The sequence below is a fragment of the Tupaia chinensis genome, unplaced genomic scaffold (genome assembly GCF_000334495.1).
Source record: "Tupaia chinensis unplaced genomic scaffold, TupChi_1.0 Scaffold000294_1, whole genome shotgun sequence".
NCBI classification, from domain to species: Eukaryota; Metazoa; Chordata; class Mammalia; order Scandentia; family Tupaiidae; genus Tupaia; species Tupaia belangeri.
Window position 1 is genome coordinate 1,347,902 of NW_006159779.1, and position 19,860 is coordinate 1,367,761.

Below are 19,860 nucleotides of genomic sequence, written 5' to 3' on the forward strand. Positions count from 1 at the left end.
CCCCGCCGCCCCCCGGGCCAGCGGGAGGGAGCCTTTTCAGTCTAAGTCAGAACATTCTCTGCTCTGAGCACCTCTCTTCCCTCGGAATCAAGCCACAGTTGGGTACTGCCACTGGCCAGTCACTTCCACCCTTGCCCCTGCCCTTCTGGAGTGTCTGCGCCGTGAGCCCCACCCCACCCACCTCTGCAGCCCTGCGTGGCCCCCCTTGCTTCCCCACTTCCCTTTCCTTTGCACTTCGAGCCACCAGACACCGTGTAGATTCTGCAGGCGCGGGTTGGTTTGTGACTGTCCGTCTGTCCTCACGTGGACAGCTGTGCACAGTTGAACAGGCATGTCTGGCCCGTCCTATCCCCTGCTGTCTCCTCGGTAAGTGAATAATGTCTAATGGAGGAACATGCGGAGGGACGGAGCGCGTCGTAATGTGTGAGATCCAATAGCTGAACGTGCTGCTCGCTGAAGCGGGCTGCCACAGCGTTCAGGCAGGGGCTCCCCCAGCAAAGCAGACTGCTGGTCCGCGTCCGGGGACGGAACTGGCTTGGGGCGAGGTGGTTGCAGAGGCAGCACCAGGCGGTGTCCACGGCAGCGCGTCTGCCCCAGCCAGCAGGCAGTCAAGCTCCTCCAGAGGCAGGGCCCACTGATCGAGGGGCAGCAGCGAGCGCCTGGGCTCGCGCCCAGGGCCGCAGGGCTGAGTCTTTCCCGCTGAGGGCTGAGTCTTCCCCGATGGAGGGAGGCAGGAGTGTCTGGCCTGCTTTTTTTTTTCTCAGCCCCCCTTTTGCTCTCCCCACCCTCCATTGGAGCTACAACAGAGGCCACCGGGGCTTGTCCAGGCTTCGCCACTGTCACTAACTCTTCACAAAGAGCCGTTTGTGGAGGTCTGGTCAGGGCATCAGGCGGTGCGTTCGTCACACACGGGCCCACGGCTGCAGAAAGGCGTTGTGTGTTCTGGGCAGTACACGGGCTGCCTGAGGTGACCTGGTTCAGCTGACAGTGTCACTCCAGGAGGTACCGAAAGCCTCTCGGGGACAGGCCTGACCCAGAAGTCAAGCCCCGACAGCTCCCTCTTAGGAAAGCCTTGGACGTTCTCGTAGCCCGGTGGAGACTGCTCCACCTCACCTCTGCTGTGCCCAGCTCCCGGCTTCCAGGTGAGGGTCTGGCAGTGCCATGGAGCCACGACCAGCCAAGGGGCAACCCCAGCCTATGCTGTTGTCCATGGTGCCTTGACTAGCGAGTCCGGCTGGCACACTGGGACCACCCCCGTGACAGGCAGAGGGGCACTTGGAGTTATGCAGCTCCTGCGGACTGGCCAGCCCCCCTCAGCACCGTCCCCGGTCACTCCTTCCCCGGGAAGGGCGCTGCATTTCAGATCTGAGGGCATCGAGACCTCCTCACAGTCCCACAGGGCAGCTGGCCATGATCCTGGGTTGGCACCGATGAGGCGGGCTTCCACGGTAGAGGTGTGACTGAGGCTGTAAGTGTGCTGTCTATAGGGTGGTGTGAGCAGCAGCCAGACTACGGGAACCCGCCTGTCCCTGTGCGGGGCATGCGCTGCTGTCTTATGTATTGTCTGTGCAAAGTGCCACCGTCGATCATTTTTCAAACTGGCTGCAAAAGTGATAGCTTGGAAGTGCTGAATTAGCGATTAGGGTCGTGGTTATTCCTCGTCTACCTGGGCTGAGGCGAGTTATTATTTGTGAGGGAAGAATGCTAGGTTAAGTCCAACGTGTCTAACCTAAACCCATAGGTGGGGAAACGCAAGCAAAGCACTACAGAATGAAGGTATAGCGGGGGTCTGGATCGGAGGGTGCCAGGCCCAGGAGGACTGACTGGTCCAGCAGCCTTGCAGAAGCTGTCCACTTCGTGCAGTCTTCTGACAGCCGTGAACTGTCTGACTTTGGAAGTTCTTTGAGAACCTCAGGTTGTAACCTAAGAGGTAACGTCACCATTCTGAAACACGTATTCCTACTTTTCCCAAAGAATGAGAGCAGTAAAGGCAAGTAAAATTTCTGAGTGATCCATAAATAACTCTCCTAGTAAAGTGTATCTGCGTATTATATAATAAATAAGTTGGACTATTCTAGATGAAGAACATGAAGTCTAATACTTCAGCCCCTGCAAGTGTTGTTATGAAAAAAAACACGCATGGATTTCAACTTTTTTTGTACCAAAATAAACTCGTATTTTATTTCTGTTTTTCTACAAACATTTTGAGGTCTCCTGGTATCGCTATCCTATTGAGGCAGCTGGATCCCACATGGCCGACTGTGCAGTTCAGTCTCAGACCCAGCAGCTTAAAAAACATGACGGGCTGGTACCAGCAAATGGCGTAATGGTTACATTGTTAGACTCCCATGTGGCCAACTGCAGTTTGAGTCCCAGTCCCAGCAGCTTAAAACTCATGCCAGGCATGTGTGCATGTGTGCCCCAAATCCCAAGAGGAGACTGGAGGAAAAGAGACTGTAGCGTGGCCATGCCCCCAGGGGGTGATTTTTCACTTTCTTTCTCTCTGTCTCTCTCTGTCTCTCTGTCAAGTGCACATGCCCTATAGCAAAAATCTCTCTTTAAAAAAATATGATCGCATAATACTTTTTTAAAGAATTTCTTTATTTAATTTTATTCATTCCATTTATTTTTAATTTGATCAGAGAGAGAGAGAGAGGAGAAAGTGAGAAAGCAGTCCACCAAGACTTGGACTGTGGTCAGCCATGTAGGAGTGTCCAGCGCCTTAACCACCATGCTGCCCGCTGGCCCCATGATCACATAGTACTTAATAATGATAATAAACCACTATGTTACTGGTTTATATATTAAAGGGGGGGGAGAGAAAGAAAAAGGAGGGAAGGAAAATATGATGGGCACTTGTGCTCATGTGCCCAGAGTCCCAAGAGGAGAAAGGAGAAGGCAGGATGTGGTATAGCCATCCTTGCAGGGCTAGAGAGGCACTTGCCCGCTTTTCCTTACTCTCTTTTCTCTCTCCCATGAGCACACCTGCCCTATCACAAACATAAATAAGAATAAGAGCAAGCAGGTGGCGTGGACGTTAATGCACTGCATCCCACATGGCCAACTTCACAGTTCAAGTCCCTGACCCAGTCGCTTGAGAATCATGCCACATGCGTGTGCATGTGTGCCCAAAATCCTGAAAGGAGAGGAGAGGAAAGGAGGAAGGGTTGAGGCATGGCCATCCCCCCTTGAGATGATTTCTCACTTTCCCTCTCCTCTCTCTCTCTCTCTCTGTCTGTCTCTCTGTCTCTGGCAAGTGCACATACCCTATAGCAAAATACCCTATAACTAAATATAATGATAATAATGCTGTGAACATTTATGTATAGTTTCTGTGCATACATATGTTTTCAATTCTCTTGGGTTGGAATTGCTATGTCGTGTGGTAACTCCACTTTTAACTTTTAAGAAACTGCCAGACTGTTTTCCCAAGTGACCGTGCCGTTTTTACATTCCCACCAACAATATGCGAGGGTTCCGGCTTTCCCCACACCCTCACCAGCACTTGTGATTACAGCCGTCCGGACTGTAGCCATCTAGTGGGTGCAAAGCGCTTTCTCTTTGTGGTTTTGATTTCTGTTTCCCTGATGGCCAGTGGTGGTAAATATCTTTTCATGTGCTTATCGGAGATTTGTGTATGTTATTTGGAGAATTGTATGTTCAGATCCTTTGCCCTATTTTTTAAATTTGGCTGTTCATCTGTTATTCAATTGTAAGGTTTCTTTATATGTTTTACATGCAAGTCCCTTCTTAGATACATGATTTGCAAAGATTTTCTCCCATTCTGTGAGCTGTCTCTCTTTAGAAGAGAGATTTTTGCTATAGGACATGTGTGCTTGCCCGAGAGACAGACAGAGAGACAGAAAGCGAGAAACCACCTTCCAGGGGGATGGCCATGCTGCAGTCCCTTCTCCTACATTCTTCTCTTGGGATTTGGAGCACACATGCACATGTGCCAACATGAGTTTTAAGCCACTGGGTGTAGGACTCGAACCACAGTCACCTAAGTGAGAATCCAGAGACTTAGCCATTACACCATCTGCTGGTCCCCTGTGAGCTGTCTTTTCACTTTCTTGATGGTGTCCTTTGAATTACACAGTGTTTTTTGTTGTGTTTTGGTCTTTTTTGTTTTTTTGTATATGTTATATATAGTGAATAACATATCATTATGGTATATTGTTAACATGTATATGACCTGTTCAGTGTATCTGCTTCTGAAAGAGATATACTAATGCTTTATCATAATCATATTTAGCAATGTCTTCTCGAATTTATAGAAAACTTTTTTCTTTTTTTGGCAGCAACATAAATCATCTTTTATTTTATTTAAAATTTTTAAAATTATTATCATTCTATACATTCAATAACTCTACATCATTTAGCCAGTACAGAGAATTTACCCAACATGAAACACATCTCAGACCAATCCAGTTGAGAATACTATACACATTATCATCAACAGGTAAAAAACCATTTTTGTGTCCCACAAATGGCTTACTTCTCTATTTTTCTCCCTAATTTCCTTCCCTATACTATTCCCCCTCCCACCCTCCTTCCACAGTCTCCAGTGTCCATTACTATTGTCAATGCTTTTATGCCCTCCAATCTTTCAGTCTCTACCATAAAGGGTGGACAGTCAATATGTGTTAAGTGGAGACATACAATGTTTCTCTTTCATAGCCTGACTTGCTTCACTCAGCAATAAATCTTCCATATTTGTCCACTTTCTATCAAATGCCAAGGTCTTGCTTTTTATGGCTGAATAGTATTCTTTGGAGTATATGTGCCACACTTTTTCAATCTATTCATCTGTTCTTGGACATTTGAGTTGGTTCCATGACTTAACAATCATGAATAATGCCACAATAAACATAGATGTGCAAGCACTTTTCTGACTGAGCATTCTCCTGTCTTTTGGGTAGATACCTAGGAGTGGAATTGCTGGGTCTTTGTGGAACCTCAATATGAATTACACAAGTTTTAATTTTTTTTTTTTTTTGAGAGGTTTTTCCTATAGGGTGCATGCGCTCACCAGAAAGACAGAGAGATAGAAAGTGAGAAATCACCCCCACGGGGGAATGGCCACACCGCAATCCCTTCTCCTCCATTCTTGGGCATGCATGCACACGCACTCGGTGTGATTTTAAGCCATTGGGTCCAGGACTTGAACCGTGGCCAACCCCATGGGAGTCCAATGACATAGTCATTCTGTTAACTGCTGGTCCCACATGTTTTAATTTTGATGAAATTTAATTTATCTTGTTTTTCTTTGGTTACTTGTGTTTTTCTGTGTCATTTCTAAGAAACTAGGTGTATGAAAGCATAGCATATATGGTTATAGAAATATAATCGTGGGCCTAATTCTAGGTCACAGAGATTTACATCTGTCTTCGGAGAGTTTGATAGTGTTAGCTCTTATATTTAAGTCTTTGATTGATTTTGAGATCATTTCATTTTTTTTCTTTATTCATGATAGAGTGCATGCACATGCCCCCGAATGAAAGAAAGGGGTTTGGTCATGCCTCGAGCCCCTTCCTCCAGCTGGGAACCCACACACATCCCCAGGTTCAGGCTGCCTGAGCTGGGGATTCAAACTAAGGTTGCCGTGTGGGATCCAGCTTCTCCTGAGTAGTGTGTTACTCCTGCTTCATGGAATCAGCCCCTTTTTTTTTTTTTTTTTTTTGCTACAACATTTTATTTGTATTTAAATATTTTGTCAACCTAAGAAGAAATGTCAAAGTAAAGCACTAAAAATGAATTGCTTGAGTTCCATTATTTTATGTATATTAAGTACAGCAGTAAAAAAATGTATTTAACTTTTTTAGAACCTTTTTATTTTTAAAATTTTTTTCTTTTTTTAATTTCATTTTCTTCCATATATTCAATCACATTATTATTTGTCTTACAAAATGGATATTTAAACAGGTGAACATTTCTCCCTAGTACTGTTGATAAAACTATGAAATATCTTTAACAGATAATACCACACCTCTTTGTGCCATTAATGCTTTTGCCTCCCTGTCCCTCCCCCAAAACCAGCCCATTTTAGGGACCAGCAGTTGGCATAATGGCTATGTCGCTTGACTCCCATGTAGTCAGCCACAGTTCAAGTCCCGGACCTGGTGGCTTAAATTCACACTAGGCATGTGTGCATGTGTGCCCAAGATTCCGAGAGGAGAATGGAGGAGAAGGGATTGCAGCATGGCCATCCACCCTGGGGAGTGATTTCTCACTTTCTCTCTGTCTGGTGAACACACACACCCTATAGCAAAAATAATAATAATAATTAAAAATCTCTCCTTCCAAAAAAATATAAAGAAAGAAAGAAGCAGCGCATTTTGAAAAAATTCTTTTTTAATAATCATTTATTTATTTTTATTTACTACTATCATTTTTTTTTTAATCTGACCAGAGAGAAATGGATAGAAGAGAGAAAAGGCAAGAAAGCAAGCCACCCGGTCCAGGATTTGAACTGCAGTCAGCCACATGAAAGTCCAGCTCCTTATCCACCATACCACCTGCCAGCCCCTTGAGATAACTTTTTATATGAAAGAAGACAGGATTCAACTTTATTCTTTTGCAAGTGGCCATTAGTTGCCACAGCATCATTTGTTGAAAAGAACATCTTTTCCCCCTTGGCATCCTTGCTGAAGTCACTTGGGTGTGAACTTGGTGGTTTATTTCTGGACTGCCAATTCTACTCCACTGATATCTCTGTCTCTCCTTATGCAGATACCCCATTGTCTGGGTATTGCTAGCTGTAGATCGTAAGTTCTTAAATCAGTACGGGCGAGTCCTCCGTCTTTGTATGTCGTGTTCGAAAGATTTGACTGTTTGTGAACTTCCCTTGAATTTTCATATGAATTTTGAAACCGGCTTGTTTAAGGTAAGTCCCATCAATAAGCAACACTGAGTCAGGATTTGTTATGGAGTGTCCAGAAGATCTGTCCTGGACATGAACACGTCTAAAGTACAGGAGCACAAACACGAACTCCTCGTTCAGGAGCAGGTAAGAGAACTGCTCGATGTAAACAGGTGGAGGAGAAAGTCACCAGACACTGTAGTTAGTTTGTCAACAAGCAGAGAAAGCATTAGGTGTTTTCAGTTTACGTAGGGATCATACTGCGAGTAGTACTTACGATTTGAACACGATTCTACCACAAGATCTGAACATGTTTTAATTACACTCATGCACAACCTAACATTTGGGTCAACGACAGGTTGTACGTGCCCCGATGGGTCATGCCATGGAGTTGAAGATGCTCTATCATCAGGTGGCACCGCAGCATAGCACAGCACGTCACTCACATTTGCTGCTGTTAACAAGCTGCACTTGACGGCAGGCCGGGAAGACCCAGTCTGGACCCTTACTGAACTCTGGTCCAGTCGTTCTGCTGAACGCATAGCATAGACGTTATAGAAACACAATTGCGGAACCAGCAGGTGGCGTAATGATTACGTCGCTGGACCCCCACTTAGTTGACCATGGTTCAGGTCCCAGACCCAGTGGCTTAAAACTCATGCCAGGTACGTGTGTGTGTGTGCCCAAGATCCCAAGAGGAAAATGGAGGAGAAGGGATTATGATGTGGCCATCCTCTCGTAGGGGGTGATTTCTCAATTTCTGTCTCTCTCTCTCTGGCAAGCACACGTGTCCTATAGCAAAAAAATCTCTCTCTTAAAAAAAAAGGAAGGAAGGAAGGAAGGAAGGAAGGAAGGAAGGAAGGAAGGAAGGAAGAGAGAGAGAAAGAAAGAGAGAGAAAGAAAGATTATCACATAATACTTAATAATGATAATAGGGACCAGCAGTTGGCATAATGGTTATGTCACTAGATTCCCACGTATCTGACCATGGTTTGAGTCCTGGACCCAGTGGCTTAAACTCATGCCAGTGTGTGTGCATGCATGCTCACGATCCTGAGAGGAGAATGGAGGAGAAGGGTTCTCAACGTGGCCATCCCCTCTGGGGGATGATTTCTCGCTTTTGTCTGTCTCTGTCTTTCTGGCAAGCACACACGCCCTATAGCAAAAAACCCTTTTAAAAAAAGGTAATAAACCACTGTGTTACTGGTTTATGTATTTGTCATATTTTATTGTCGTTTTAGAATGTTCTCCTCCTCATATATAGATGTCCAAAAAGGTAAAGGCAGAACGCCACGCCGTGGATGCCAGAGGCAGCCTCTTACTTCCATCACTTAGTTGCATTTTTTCTTGTGCTTGATTTAATCTGTGTTTTGTTCATTATGGCTTTTACACTGGGAAAATATGTGAAGGTAGAAGATGGTAATACTCGGGACCAGCAGTTAGCGTAATGGCTATGTCGCTGGACTCCCGTGTAGTGGACTGTGGTTCAAGTCCCGGACCTGGTGGCTTAAACTCACGCTGGACGTGTGTGCATGCATGCCCAGGATCCCGAGTGGAGAACGGAGGAGAAGGGATTGCGGTGTGGCCATCCACCCTGGAGGGTGATTTCTCGCTTTCTGTCTCTTTGTTTATCTCCATCTTTCTAGCAAGCGCACGCGCCCTATAGCAAAAACAAACAAACAAACTCTCCAAAAGAAGACGGTGATACTCATAATTCTGACCCCATGTAGGCTTAGAATGTGTATGTTTAAGTAGAAAAATAATTCTAATAAAAAGTGTATAAAATAAAGAGGAAAGGAAGAATTTTTGTACAATATATTTTTGTTTTAAGTCAAGTATTATTACAGAAAAGTCATAGTTAAATTTTTAAAGTGGGGTCAGCCCTGTAACCTAGTAGTTAAGGGAACTGGATCCCTCACGGCCAACTATGGTTCAAATCCCAGCCCCAGTAGCTTGAAAAATGCACCGGGCACCTGCGCATATTGCCCAAAACCTTGACAGAATGGAGAAATGGAGACGGGATTGCGGCATAATGACACTCCATCCAGAGGTGATTTTTCTGTCTCCCTCTCTGTCCCTTTGCCTCTCTCTAGCAAGTACACACACCCTCTGGCAAATTAAATAAAGTAAGAAAATTATATACGATAAGGGTAATTTATTATTGAACAAAGGAAACAAAATGTAGAAATTTGGCGTAGCCTAAGTGTGCAGCAGCATACAGTAACGTTTAGGCTTTCCCGTTCGCTCCCGCTCATTGCTACCTCACAGCGAGCGACTCCCAGTTCCTGCAAGTTCCCGCTGCTGTGCGGGTGCAACGTACTTATCCTGTAGGCCCTATTTTTACTGCACTTCCTCTTTTGCCAACCTGGTTAGATCCACGGACACTTGCCTGTACCAGCGTGCGCCGTGTGTGGTGCGGCCACGTGCTGTGCAGGTCTGAGGCTACATGGCAGGCTGTGACACGGGGTTGGTGGGCAGCCCGTGAGGTTGGTGTAGGCACACTCTGCTGTGAAACCGCTTCACGACGTATTGCTCAGAACTTATCCCTACCACCAAGCAGTGCGTGGCCGCAGCCTGAGCAAGGCTGCTATGGCTCCGTGGCAGGGAGCGAGGAGGCGAGGGCTGTGGCTGCCCGCCGTGCTGCCCAGTCCACGCCCCGAGAGCAGGGCCGAGCCTTGGTGTGCGCGTACCAAATTAAGTTAACGGCAGGCCGGGAAGACCCGTCTGGACCCTCGCTGGGCTCTGGCCAGGCGTTCTGCTGACGTGCTTTTGCCTCGAGGACTTCTTTTTAAATCACATCTAATTTGAATCATACGTGAGAGAATTTTCTAGGACTTCTGAAAATAACCCTGGCAAGTGTGCTTTATGAATAGATCCCTCCCTGCCTTCCATGCAGGGCCTTTGTCACCGACTGCAAAAGGGTTTTCCGATAATGGCCGCAGAGGGTCAGCTGAGCTGGGACTTGGGAAGGAGGAGTGTTGGGAAGTCACTGCAGGAAGCCGAGACGAATCACGCTCCCGCTCCCTCACACTCCTCAGGGACAGGGCACAAGCCCTCCAACAGAGCTGGGCTCAGAGTCTAAGGGGCGGCTGGGAGAAGCCAGCTCCCAGGGACCCCCGTGGGCTACCTGCACCTGCACCCCGTCTCCACTTCCTTTCCGCACAGTCCCGCCGTGGGGGGAGTCCCTGCCCGTGCCCGGGGCCCTGCCAGCCACAGGAAACCTCTGCCTTGGCCTCTCTTGAGTCCTCGCTCTCTCTCCCTTCCCTTCAGAGGTGGGCAGGTGCCTTGCTCGAGCCAAGGCTTCAGCCCGAGTGCAGCTGTCCTGCGGCAAGGCGGGCGGTGTCGAGAGCTGCCTCCTCTCCTGTCCGGCCCACACACTCTTCGTGCCTGGTAACTCCCTGCTGTTACTGGGAGGTGTTGCGGGGTGAGGCTAGGTGGGTGGTAAGGGAGCAGGGAGGCGCTGGGGCCCAGCCCTTGCTTCCTGCTGTTCTCCAGGAGAGCCTGGCTTAGAACAAGGGGCCCTGGTTAGCGAGCTCTCTGTGGACTTCCATCCACAGTGGGCCCTTTCCTACCTGGCCACTCTCCTGTACCCACACAGCAGAAGTGAATGGCATAGGGACCAGCAGTTAGCATAATGGCTATGTCACTGGACTCCCATGTGGTCAATCATGGTTCAAGTCCCGGACCCGGTGGCTTAAAACTCACACCTGGTACGTGTGCGTGTGTGCCCAGGATCCCAAGAGGAGAATGGAGGAGAAGGGATTGCGGCGTGGCCATCCCCCCTGGGGGGTGATTTCTCGCTTTCTGTCTCTCTGTCTCTGGCTGGCTGGCGAGCACTCCCTATAACGAAAACCTCTCCAAAAAAAAAAAAAAGTGAATGGCATAGGTTCAATCCTGGCCCTCACCTCACTTAGCACCTTCTGAGGCCCAAGAGGGGCCTAGGGGCTGTGGATGGGAGGTGCACCCATGCCCGCCTCACCAATGGCCTCTCCACAGACTCGGAAAACAGCTACATCCTGAGCTGTGGTGTCCCCGGTCTCCAGGGCAAGACACTGCAGAGACGCAACGGCACCAGCTCCAGCAGCGGGCCCGGCTGTTCAGGTAGCCCCCGGCTTGTCCTTGCCACATGCATCGCATGACCCCTTGACTGCATGTCCAGCGCCATGCCAGGGAAGAGCTCCCTGGTCTGCACCCTCCCAGCAGGACCTAGCCATCGGAGCTGAGGCAGGGCCAGGCCGTGGGTGCCAGCAGACTTTGGCTGAGCCCCGGCCCAGGAGCAGTGGGCCGTGAGAGGGCCCTTTCTGCTCTGAGGGCCCCAGTGCCAGAGTGGGTCAGTGGCTCTAACGGGCTGTGAGGCCACAGGGCCTTAGACGGTTTGGGCAGAGGGGTGCCTCTGCTGCAGTGCTTGGGCTCCCAGAGCTCCCGGGTCAGAGCTGCCTGAGCACTGTGCCCAGAATGCCCAGGCGCGGCCCTCGGGGCCCCTAGGATCGACAGCCGGGCGGGTCAGTGCAGCCCGGGTGCTTTGTCCCCCATCCCACCTCCAGTCCAGCTTGGGAGCGAGCTGTCCCGCAGCAGTTCTTGTTGGGGTGTGGAGTCACCACAGTGACCCCGCGTCTCTCGACCACACTCATGATTCCAAGCAGCAGTGACCGGGGGCTCTGACTGGCCCTTCGAGGACTCTGCAGCCTGAGTGTCTGGGCACTCCAGACCCCTCCTGCCCTTGCTTCCCGCTCTCTGTCCTCATGCCCTTTCCAAAGCCCCAGCCATGTCCCCTGCCTTTGTGAGGAGGTGGGCGATACTCCTCTCCCCTCCACAGACCTCCGGCTGCATGGCCCTGGGCTTGGCCCCACGTCCGCACACTCACCATCTTCGGGCTTTGCAGGGACAGAAACCGGGCAGGGGAGTTCCCCAATCCTGGAGGGCTATCGGGGCAGAGAACCCTGACCAAGCCCACCCCAGCTCCGGGTGGGTTTGTCCCCTGGTAGCCCCCGTCCCCCACCACCTCCTTGCCCGCAGGAGAGGCCACCACGTGGGGGAATTTTGGCTTTCCCCAGATGCCCCTGCCACCCCCATCAAGCAGAAGGCCCGCTTCAAGATCCGAGATGCCAAGTGCCACCTCCGGCCCCGAAGCCGGGAGCGGGCAAAGGAGAGCCTGAGGCAGCTGCTACTGGGTGAGTGGCCGCTTGGGCCTGCGCACACCACAGGGCCATGGGAGCAACCCCCTGGGGCTGGGTCAGGACACGTGGCTGCCCGAGGTGAGGCCTCTCTGCCCCCTCAATCCCTGGCCCCTTAGTCCCAGAGCGATACCTGGGTTGCTGTAGATAGTGGTGGGGACTTGGGAAGGCCAGCATCTGGGTGGAAAACCTGGGACCCTCAGTGTCCCTGGGGCCATTGTCCCAGCCCTACCCTTGATTAAATGGGACCCCAGAGCAGGGGCCTTCTCAGCCTGGTTGTGCCCTGATGGAAGACACTGCGGCTCCTCGGTGGCTCTTTCTTGAACGAGGGCGGCCAGGAGGGACGTTTCAGGCTGGGAGAGTAGCAGAAGGCAAGCTTGGAGAGGAGGCCCAGAAGGAAGACCTTCCACCTATTTCCGCAAGCTTCCTTCTCCAACCTGACAGAGCTCTGAGCTCTCGGCTTAGCCTGGGCCAAGTCTCCGCAGCAGGCCGGAGCTGAGGGCTCAGCCGTGTTACAGATGTACGAGGGACCTCTGCCGCAGCGTGACTGGCACAGAAGGGCCGAACACCACTGCTGGCCCCGCCACCAGTGGGGTCCCGAGCCAGCCCCGGCCCTCCAGCCTGTTTCCCCATCTGCTCCACCCCTCACAGTACCTGTGTGCAGAGCAGGTACCTGCTCCCTGCCCCGTGCTGCCTGCCACGGTGGTCCCTTCCTTCCCAGACAACTGCCACGTGACTTTCGTGACCCTCAAGTGTGACTCCTCCAAGAAGAGGCGCCGTGGCCGCAAGTCCCCGTCCAAGGAAGTATCTCACATCACAGCGGAGTTCGAAGTTGAGATGAAGACGGAAGAGGCCTCAGGTGGGTGTGGGGGTCCGGGGGTGGCTGTGGCCTGGAGGGAGAGTAGTTGTCTTTGGGCTCGAGGGGGTCTGCTGGGTGCCCATGAGCCTCGACCACTGGAGGCAGAGGCCAGCCAGGCAGGCATTGGGACTGGCAAGTCAACGCCTATAGCCCAGGAAGTAAGTGGCAGCCCATGACGGAGAAGGCGCTGGGGACCACAGAGGCAGCCACACGGCCCCTCACACCCTCACACCCTCGTCAGGGCCTGGCAGGGGCCTGTGTGCAGCCTCCGCCAAGTGTCCAGCTGCGACAGGCTTTCCCAGGCTCCAGAGGGTCTTGTGACAGTGCCGGCTTGTGTTTCATGCCACCTCCCTCGTTTCAGCCTCGAGTGTCTGGTTAGGACAGAAGCTGAGGTCTGTCAGCGAATAGTGTAGGTGTACCTGGTCCTGGGTACCACGACAGCAGAGCCCGTGAGAGGAGTGGCCCCTCCCAGGCAGCCCCGCAGCCCCAGGAAGCCCTGTGCACCAACTCCCCAGTGCCGGGAGAGCTCTGGGGTGGGGACCTGAGGACACCGGGCACAGGGCGGAGGGCTCTCCTCGGGAGGGGCTCCGGGCCTTCCCAGAAGGGGTGCCAAGTGAATCAAAGCGTGCATTCGAAGTTCATCGGGGAAGAGGTGGCAAGGCACGGCATTTAGGCAGAGGGAACAGACCAGGCAAAGACGCAGAGCTCCAAAGAGGAGGCTGTGTCCAGGAAGCAGAGAGGAGGCACAGTGGCTAGAATGTGGGCTTCACAGCGCCTGCTGGAGTGAGGGGGTGAGGCTGGCAAGAAGGCAGGGGCCAGACCTTGAAGGGCCTTGGACTCAAGGCCAGAGAGCTGGACACTAGCCCTCGAGGGGTTGAGTGGAGCTATGCCCTCCCAGTGGGCTATGCCCAGGGGCTGATGCGTGGCTGCGGCGGAGGCCCGGGTAATACTTGGATCTGCCGGGGCCTCAGGCAGGTCCCATAAGAGCCTTGAAGCCTCGGTCTCCTCACCTGTCACTCGGGCTCAGCAGTGGCCCTCGCCCGGGGCTGCTGGCTGAGGTCAGGCAGAGGCCCAACCCTGCCCAGGGCCTGACTGGTGGTCCCTCAGCAGAGCAGCAGCTGCCCGCAGGCCACGCCTTACCCTGGCTCGGTGTCTCCCACCTGCAGACACCTGTGACGCAGACTGTGTGCGGAAGCGGGCCGAGCAGAGCCTGCAGGCTGCCGTCAGGACCCTGCGGAAGGCCGTGGGCCGGCAGCAGTTCTATGTCCAGGTCGCAGGCACAGAGTACGAGGTGGCCCAGCGGCCGGCCAAGTCCCCAGAGGGGCAGGGGACGTGCGGCACAGGCCAGGTGCTACAGGACAACAAATGCGGTGAGTCCATTCCCACAGCCACACAGGTGTGGATGCAGCAGCCCCTGTCCTTCCGTCACATGCAGCCCAGGTGACCAACAGGGGCACTCAGGGAAGACAGGGCAGACGCCTGTGGAGGAGTCAGAGAGACATGGAGGCCAGACAAGGAGAGCAGCCATAGACCTGTCATCTGAGCTCTGCCCTGCTGCTGGGCCTGGGCACGGGGTCCTCACCACTGTCCTCAGCCAAAGGGACAAGAGGGCAGGACAGCACGGCCACAGTGGAGGGACATGAGGACAACGGGGCCCAGACAGGCCCTCCTCAGGGCTGACAGGAGTTGGGGAGGCTGCATCAGGGTGGGGGCTGCCCATGCTGCTGTGAGTCCAAGCAGAGAGAGGCTGGTGAGAAGCTGGTGAGCTAGGCCTGGCAGGCCCTGGGGTCAAGGCTGGCAACTTGATCACACCCCGGAAAATGGCCTACTGAGAGGGAATGGGTTCCAGCACCCAGGACCCAGGTGCGGTGCACCAAAGTCTTAGTTCTCATGGAGTTTATGTTCAGTGAGGAAGACAGGCCCCAGGCAACAGGCCTTGTGGTCCTGGGTACCCCTCAGACTTGCAGGGGGTCCACTGGGATGCTCTAAGCTAGGGCGCAGCCTCACGGGCTCTGTACAAGAAGGCTGAGTGGATGGTGGTGGCCTTAGAGGGAGCCCAAGTGCGAGATGGCAGGACCTGGACCAGCTGGCTGTGGGAGAGGTGGAGGGAATTAGAGCCAGAGCCTTCCGGAGAGGGAGGCTAGGAGGAGGCTTCAGGGACCCGACCCCACCCCACGCCGGGTGCGGCCTGAGAGGTCAGGCTGCGCATGCCACCGGGAACCTGGTGCACCATCCACGCGGAGGCTGAATGTGCAGTTGGAGCCACAGATGGGGAGCCCTGCTCAAAGAGGGGTAGAGACGGTGCTTTTGGGAGACTGTGAAAGTGGCAGGGAAGGTCCGGTGAATCCGACTCTGGCTGGGCGGGGCAGTGGGTAGAGCTGCACTGGGGCGGGCGGAGGGGAGGGGCTTGCCGGGCTAGGCCTTTACTCCTGACAGCTCACCTTGAGATCATTTCAAACTTTCAAAGCATCAGGCAGAACAAAAAGCCTTCCGTGTTTTCCTCATCCACATTCCCTAGTCAGGGATACTTTACAGACTTTGCTTCATCATGCTCTCTCATGTGTATGTGCCTGTGCATACGTGTGCATGCATGCGTGTTTGTGCGGTCATTGCATTACCACCCTATTTGACTCCAGTCATTCTTCCAACAGTGTCCGTCTCCCTTCCTGGCCCCAGCTCCTAGCCAGGAGTTGGTGTTACACTTTGCTGTCGCGTCTCTCCAGATTACTCAATCCACGGCAGTTGCTCACCTTGCCCTGCTGCTCCCGTGCTTGGCAAGGCCTGAGCCCTGTAGGGTGACCCTAGCAGCTCCATCTGATGTTTCTACGCCACCAGACTCAGGGAACCCACAGAAGCGGTGCATGCTCTTTAGCGCCCCCCTCCTGCAAGCATGATGTATCAGCCTGGCCCTCCAGTTCCTCCACCCTCACTGCCGGTTTCCCTGCGCAGTTGAATAGTGTGTTCTCAGGACACGCCAAGTTTATACGATATCCTGTCCTTGTCAAATGTCAGCCAGGGCGTTCCTTGACAACTCCTGCCAAATTAACCACCTCTCTCGTGGTGGCTGGGCAGAGAGCCTTACCCCTCGCTCCTCCCGTGTTTACTAGTCCACACTCTGCGTAAGGAGGAACTCCCCCTCCGCGCTGTCTGTACCTCTGCAGCCATGTGCCCACACTGTAGGTGCCCCTGCAGGCATGGGCTCAGCTCTCCTGCTCCCTCCGGGTGGTGATCCATCCCTCACCACTACTTCAGGAGCTGCCAAGCACCCCATCCGGCTGGCCTCTGTGTCCTCCGGCCTGCCCCGTCACTCTGGGCATTCCTTTACTTTCTAGCACGAAAAGATGTTTCCGATTCAACTTATAACTTGTACTTTCCCTGCCTGAGCTCTGGAACCAGCCACAGCTCCAAGGGCCCTCCTTAGAGAGGATGACGTGTGGGGACCAGTCTGGATGGAGCGCTCTTGCTCCTGGGGCTGCCTGGCTCATAGGCCCTCTGGTCAGGCCGGACTGGGAAGCGCAGATTGGTGTACCATTTCCTTTGGGTTGTGCGTGTGCGTGTGCATGTGTGTCACTCATCTGCCCCATCCAAGCCCCCGGGTTCATCCCTGCCGCCTCCATTCCCGCATGCGTGACTGTCTCCAGAGTGGGGCCTGGCTCCCTTCTCTTACTCACTTTCTTACTTAGTCCTTGGCCTGCTTAACCACCCATAGCCCACGTCCCTGTCCCCTTCACCCACCCCTGCAGTGTGCACTCCGGCCTCCTGCTCTCAGCGCCAAGGCCTGCTTGCTTCCTGTAGCTTCCTGCCCACTCTGCCCATGTGCACTCTGCCAGCCACTCCCACGGTGAAGGACCCGGAGGGAAGGGAAGCTGCTCTGGACAAAATGCCTAGGGCTTGTACAAGAGGGCGGGGAGGGTCAGCAGAAGCCTCAGGGAGCAGCCAGAGGGTCAGGCTTCACAGCCAGTCTGCAGGGACAGCCTGGACCTGAGCACACAGAAAACAACCCCCGGCCGCCGCTTGCCACCGCCTCCTCCAGCCGTCTCCCCATTCGCCTCTGCAGCGGCCTGTGGGCCTGGCACCTACTTCAGTGGTGAGCTCGGCCAGTGTGTGCCATGCGTGCCAGGGACCTACCAGGACGTGGAAGGACAGCTGAGCTGCACGCCGTGCCCCAGCAGCGACGGGCTTGGTCTGGCTGGTGCCCGCAACGTGTCCGAATGTGGAGGCAAGTAGGATCCCACCCGGAAGGCGGGGCCAGGGTGGGAGGAGTGCAGGGCAGGGTAGGGCAGGGCAAGGGTGCCTCCTGTCTGCTGAGCCTTCCAAAGCAAAGGCCCATCCTGCATGGTCACGGGAAACGGGAGGTTGTAAAGCTCTGAGCCAGTCAGAGCCTGTCGTGGTTTCCATGCAGCCATCCCAACAACAAAGGGCACCCCCGAGCCCAGGTGTGCGTGTGTCCCCGAGCACACGGCCACTCCCAGCCCTGCATAGGCTCCGCGTGCTCTGCATCTCTGCCGCCGTCTGCAAAGAGCCTTGCCAAGCACAGGCACGTCGTCAGCTGCAGGTCAACTCGTGGTCACAGTGGAGGTGCATCAGCACTTCAGGGTCGACCAAACGTCTTCCGTTTCCAGTCCGTCCTCATCAAGTGCTTTCCAGAGGGCCATGTGCATGCACAGGAGCTCCACTATACTCAGTGCCGCACAGATGCCCCGTAGATGACTTAGAAAGCCCTTTCCCAACTGACTGAGCACAATTTGGTTTGCAAAGAGCTTTTCCATTTACACCCCCACTTAGCCATCTGCGAAATGGGCTCATCGTCTCCCCATCTGCCTCCCTTCCTGGACCATGTGTGACTCACCCAAAAGAACGCATTGGGAAAGGCCCCTCGCCCCGAGAAGGAGGTCTACAAGGGTGGGCGAGTGGGATCCTCGGGGTATGGAGACCTCCAGCCCTTTCCCCAGGACAAAAGTGTTGGGAGCTCAGCCCTGACGTGCTGTAGGCTGCTCTCTGGTAGGGAACCCCTCCTGAGTGTGCTGGCTGGCCAGTGGAGTGGCCACCTGGAGGAGTGAGTGACTGCTTGAGGACAGCGTGGCCACTGATGGGAGGATCGCTGCTCGCTTAGCAACTGAGAACCGAGAGGACACATCCCTGCCTGCCACAGTGCTGAGTACCACCTTCATCCTGGCTTTCTGCTAGAATACTAGAATTTTCTTTATGTTGAGCTCAAACTGGCTCTCCTGTGGTCCAGCAGTGCCGATGGGTACCTGCAGACCTTCCCAGGCCCTCCTCCCAGCTCTGCCTGGTCCTGCTGTGGACAAGGCAGCATCAGCCTGGAGCTTACCAGGACATCCCTCCTGTGAAGACAGTGTGGCCTGCCCGTACGGAGGGCCGCTCTGGATAAACGCCCCAGCCAACAGCAAGGCCTCTTGCTCTTTAACTCCCCCTTGCTGGTGTGAGGACTAAAGCCCGATGTGCCCGAAGCCACACGGGCGGCTGCCAGCACCGCACCAAGGGCTCCCAGCGCCTGGGCCACCATGTCCCCCACCCCAGGACCTTTTCCAGATCCAGGCAAGGGCCCAGAGCAGCACTTGGGGACCCCTGCAGCCCCTCCCGCAGCCTGAGCCGTGACCTCTGACCCACTTCTAGGCCAGTGCTCTCCAGGCTTCTTCTCCACTGATGGCTTCAAGCCCTGCCAGGCCTGCCCCGTGGGCACGTTCCAGCCCGAGCCTGGGCGCACCAGCTGCTTCCCCTGTGGAGGGGGGCTGCTCACCAAACACGAGGGCACGGTCTCCTTCCAGGACTGCGAGGCCAAGGGTGAGGATGCCCACACACCCCACCACCCCGCACACCCCAGGGCTAGGCTGTTCAGAGCCATCACGCCTCACATCCGCTTGGCTGACCTCCAGGGCAGAGGCCCCGAGGCTGTTCCTGACCTCCAGAATGTCGCCCTCTTCCCCACACACACCTTAGAGGCTGCTGGGGCTCCTTGCCTTCCCTCCCTCCGCAACAGTGGGACGGGGTTGGTGGGAGCCACTGGGGCAGTGGAGGGGCCTTCAGTTTCATCCAGACAGACAGTGAGGGCAGGGGAGGCTGCGGGAGGAGCTCTCCTAGCAGCACTCCCCCGGCTGTTCCCCCGCCACAGTGCACTGCTCCCCCGGCCACCACTACAACACCACCACCCACCGCTGCATCCGCTGCCCCGTCGGCACCTACCAGCCCGAGTTTGGCCAGAACCACTGCATCACCTGCCCAGGCAACACCAGCACCGACTTCGACGGCTCCACCAACGTCACGCACTGCAAGAGTAGGTGCTGCCCTGCCTCTGTGGGGAAGGGAGCATGCCTGGTGCCTGGCGGGGTTCAGCGGGGTCCACTAAACGGGCAGATGAGGAATGGGAGCAGTGGAGGTGGGCTTTCCTGGGCGCTTACACCCGAGGCCTGGCCAAGATGCCATGCAGGCGGGGAGGAGCAGGTGCTGGGCGTGCGAGGCTGCTGAGGAGGGACCTCCAGGACCCTGACAAGCTGTAGAGAAACGGGTGGGCCTGTGTCAGGCAAGGCAGCCCAGGGAGAGGGAGCCTCTTGGCCCCGGGCCTCAGAGAACACACAGGCATGGATGGGCACCTGCCCTCCCCTGAGGGGCAGCCCGTGCAGGGCCTCGCCGCTGGTTCGGGAGGGCCAAGGACACCGGCCATCCCTGCCCTGGACCTCTGGGGCTGTGGAGGGCCCAGCCAGCCAGGGTACCCACCTGGCCCAGCCTGACGGGGCCCTGGCATCCACAGACCAGCACTGCGGTGGCGAGCTTGGGGACTACACGGGTTACATCGAGTCCCCCAACTACCCTGGTGACTACCCAGCCAATGCCGAGTGCGTGTGGCACATCGCGCCTCCCCCCAAGCGCAGGATCCTCATTGTGGTCCCGGAGATCTTCCTGCCCATCGAGGACGAGTGTGGTGACGTCCTGGTCATGAGGAAGAG

The 19,860-nt window shown here is 54.4% G+C and overlaps 1 protein-coding gene across 1 annotated transcript in view; it reads left to right on the forward strand.

Moving 5' to 3' along the window:
• Positions 1-19,860, forward strand: part of SCUBE1 (signal peptide, CUB domain and EGF like domain containing 1) — a gene marked incomplete at its 5' end in the record, with an annotated part of 134,161 nt that overhangs the window by 109,240 nt on the left and 5,061 nt on the right. Inside the window, 11 exon segments of the mRNA XM_014588668.2 lie at positions 1,000-1,142; positions 9,131-9,178; positions 10,133-10,252; positions 10,859-10,963; positions 11,917-12,033; positions 12,758-12,895; positions 14,062-14,265; positions 16,953-17,114; positions 18,533-18,700; positions 19,029-19,190; positions 19,665-19,860. The exon segment at positions 19,665-19,860 is cut by the window's right edge and continues 1 nt beyond it. Coding sequence (XP_014444154.1) covers positions 1,000-1,142; positions 9,131-9,178; positions 10,133-10,252; positions 10,859-10,963; positions 11,917-12,033; positions 12,758-12,895; positions 14,062-14,265; positions 16,953-17,114; positions 18,533-18,700; positions 19,029-19,190; positions 19,665-19,860 — 1,563 coding nt within the window.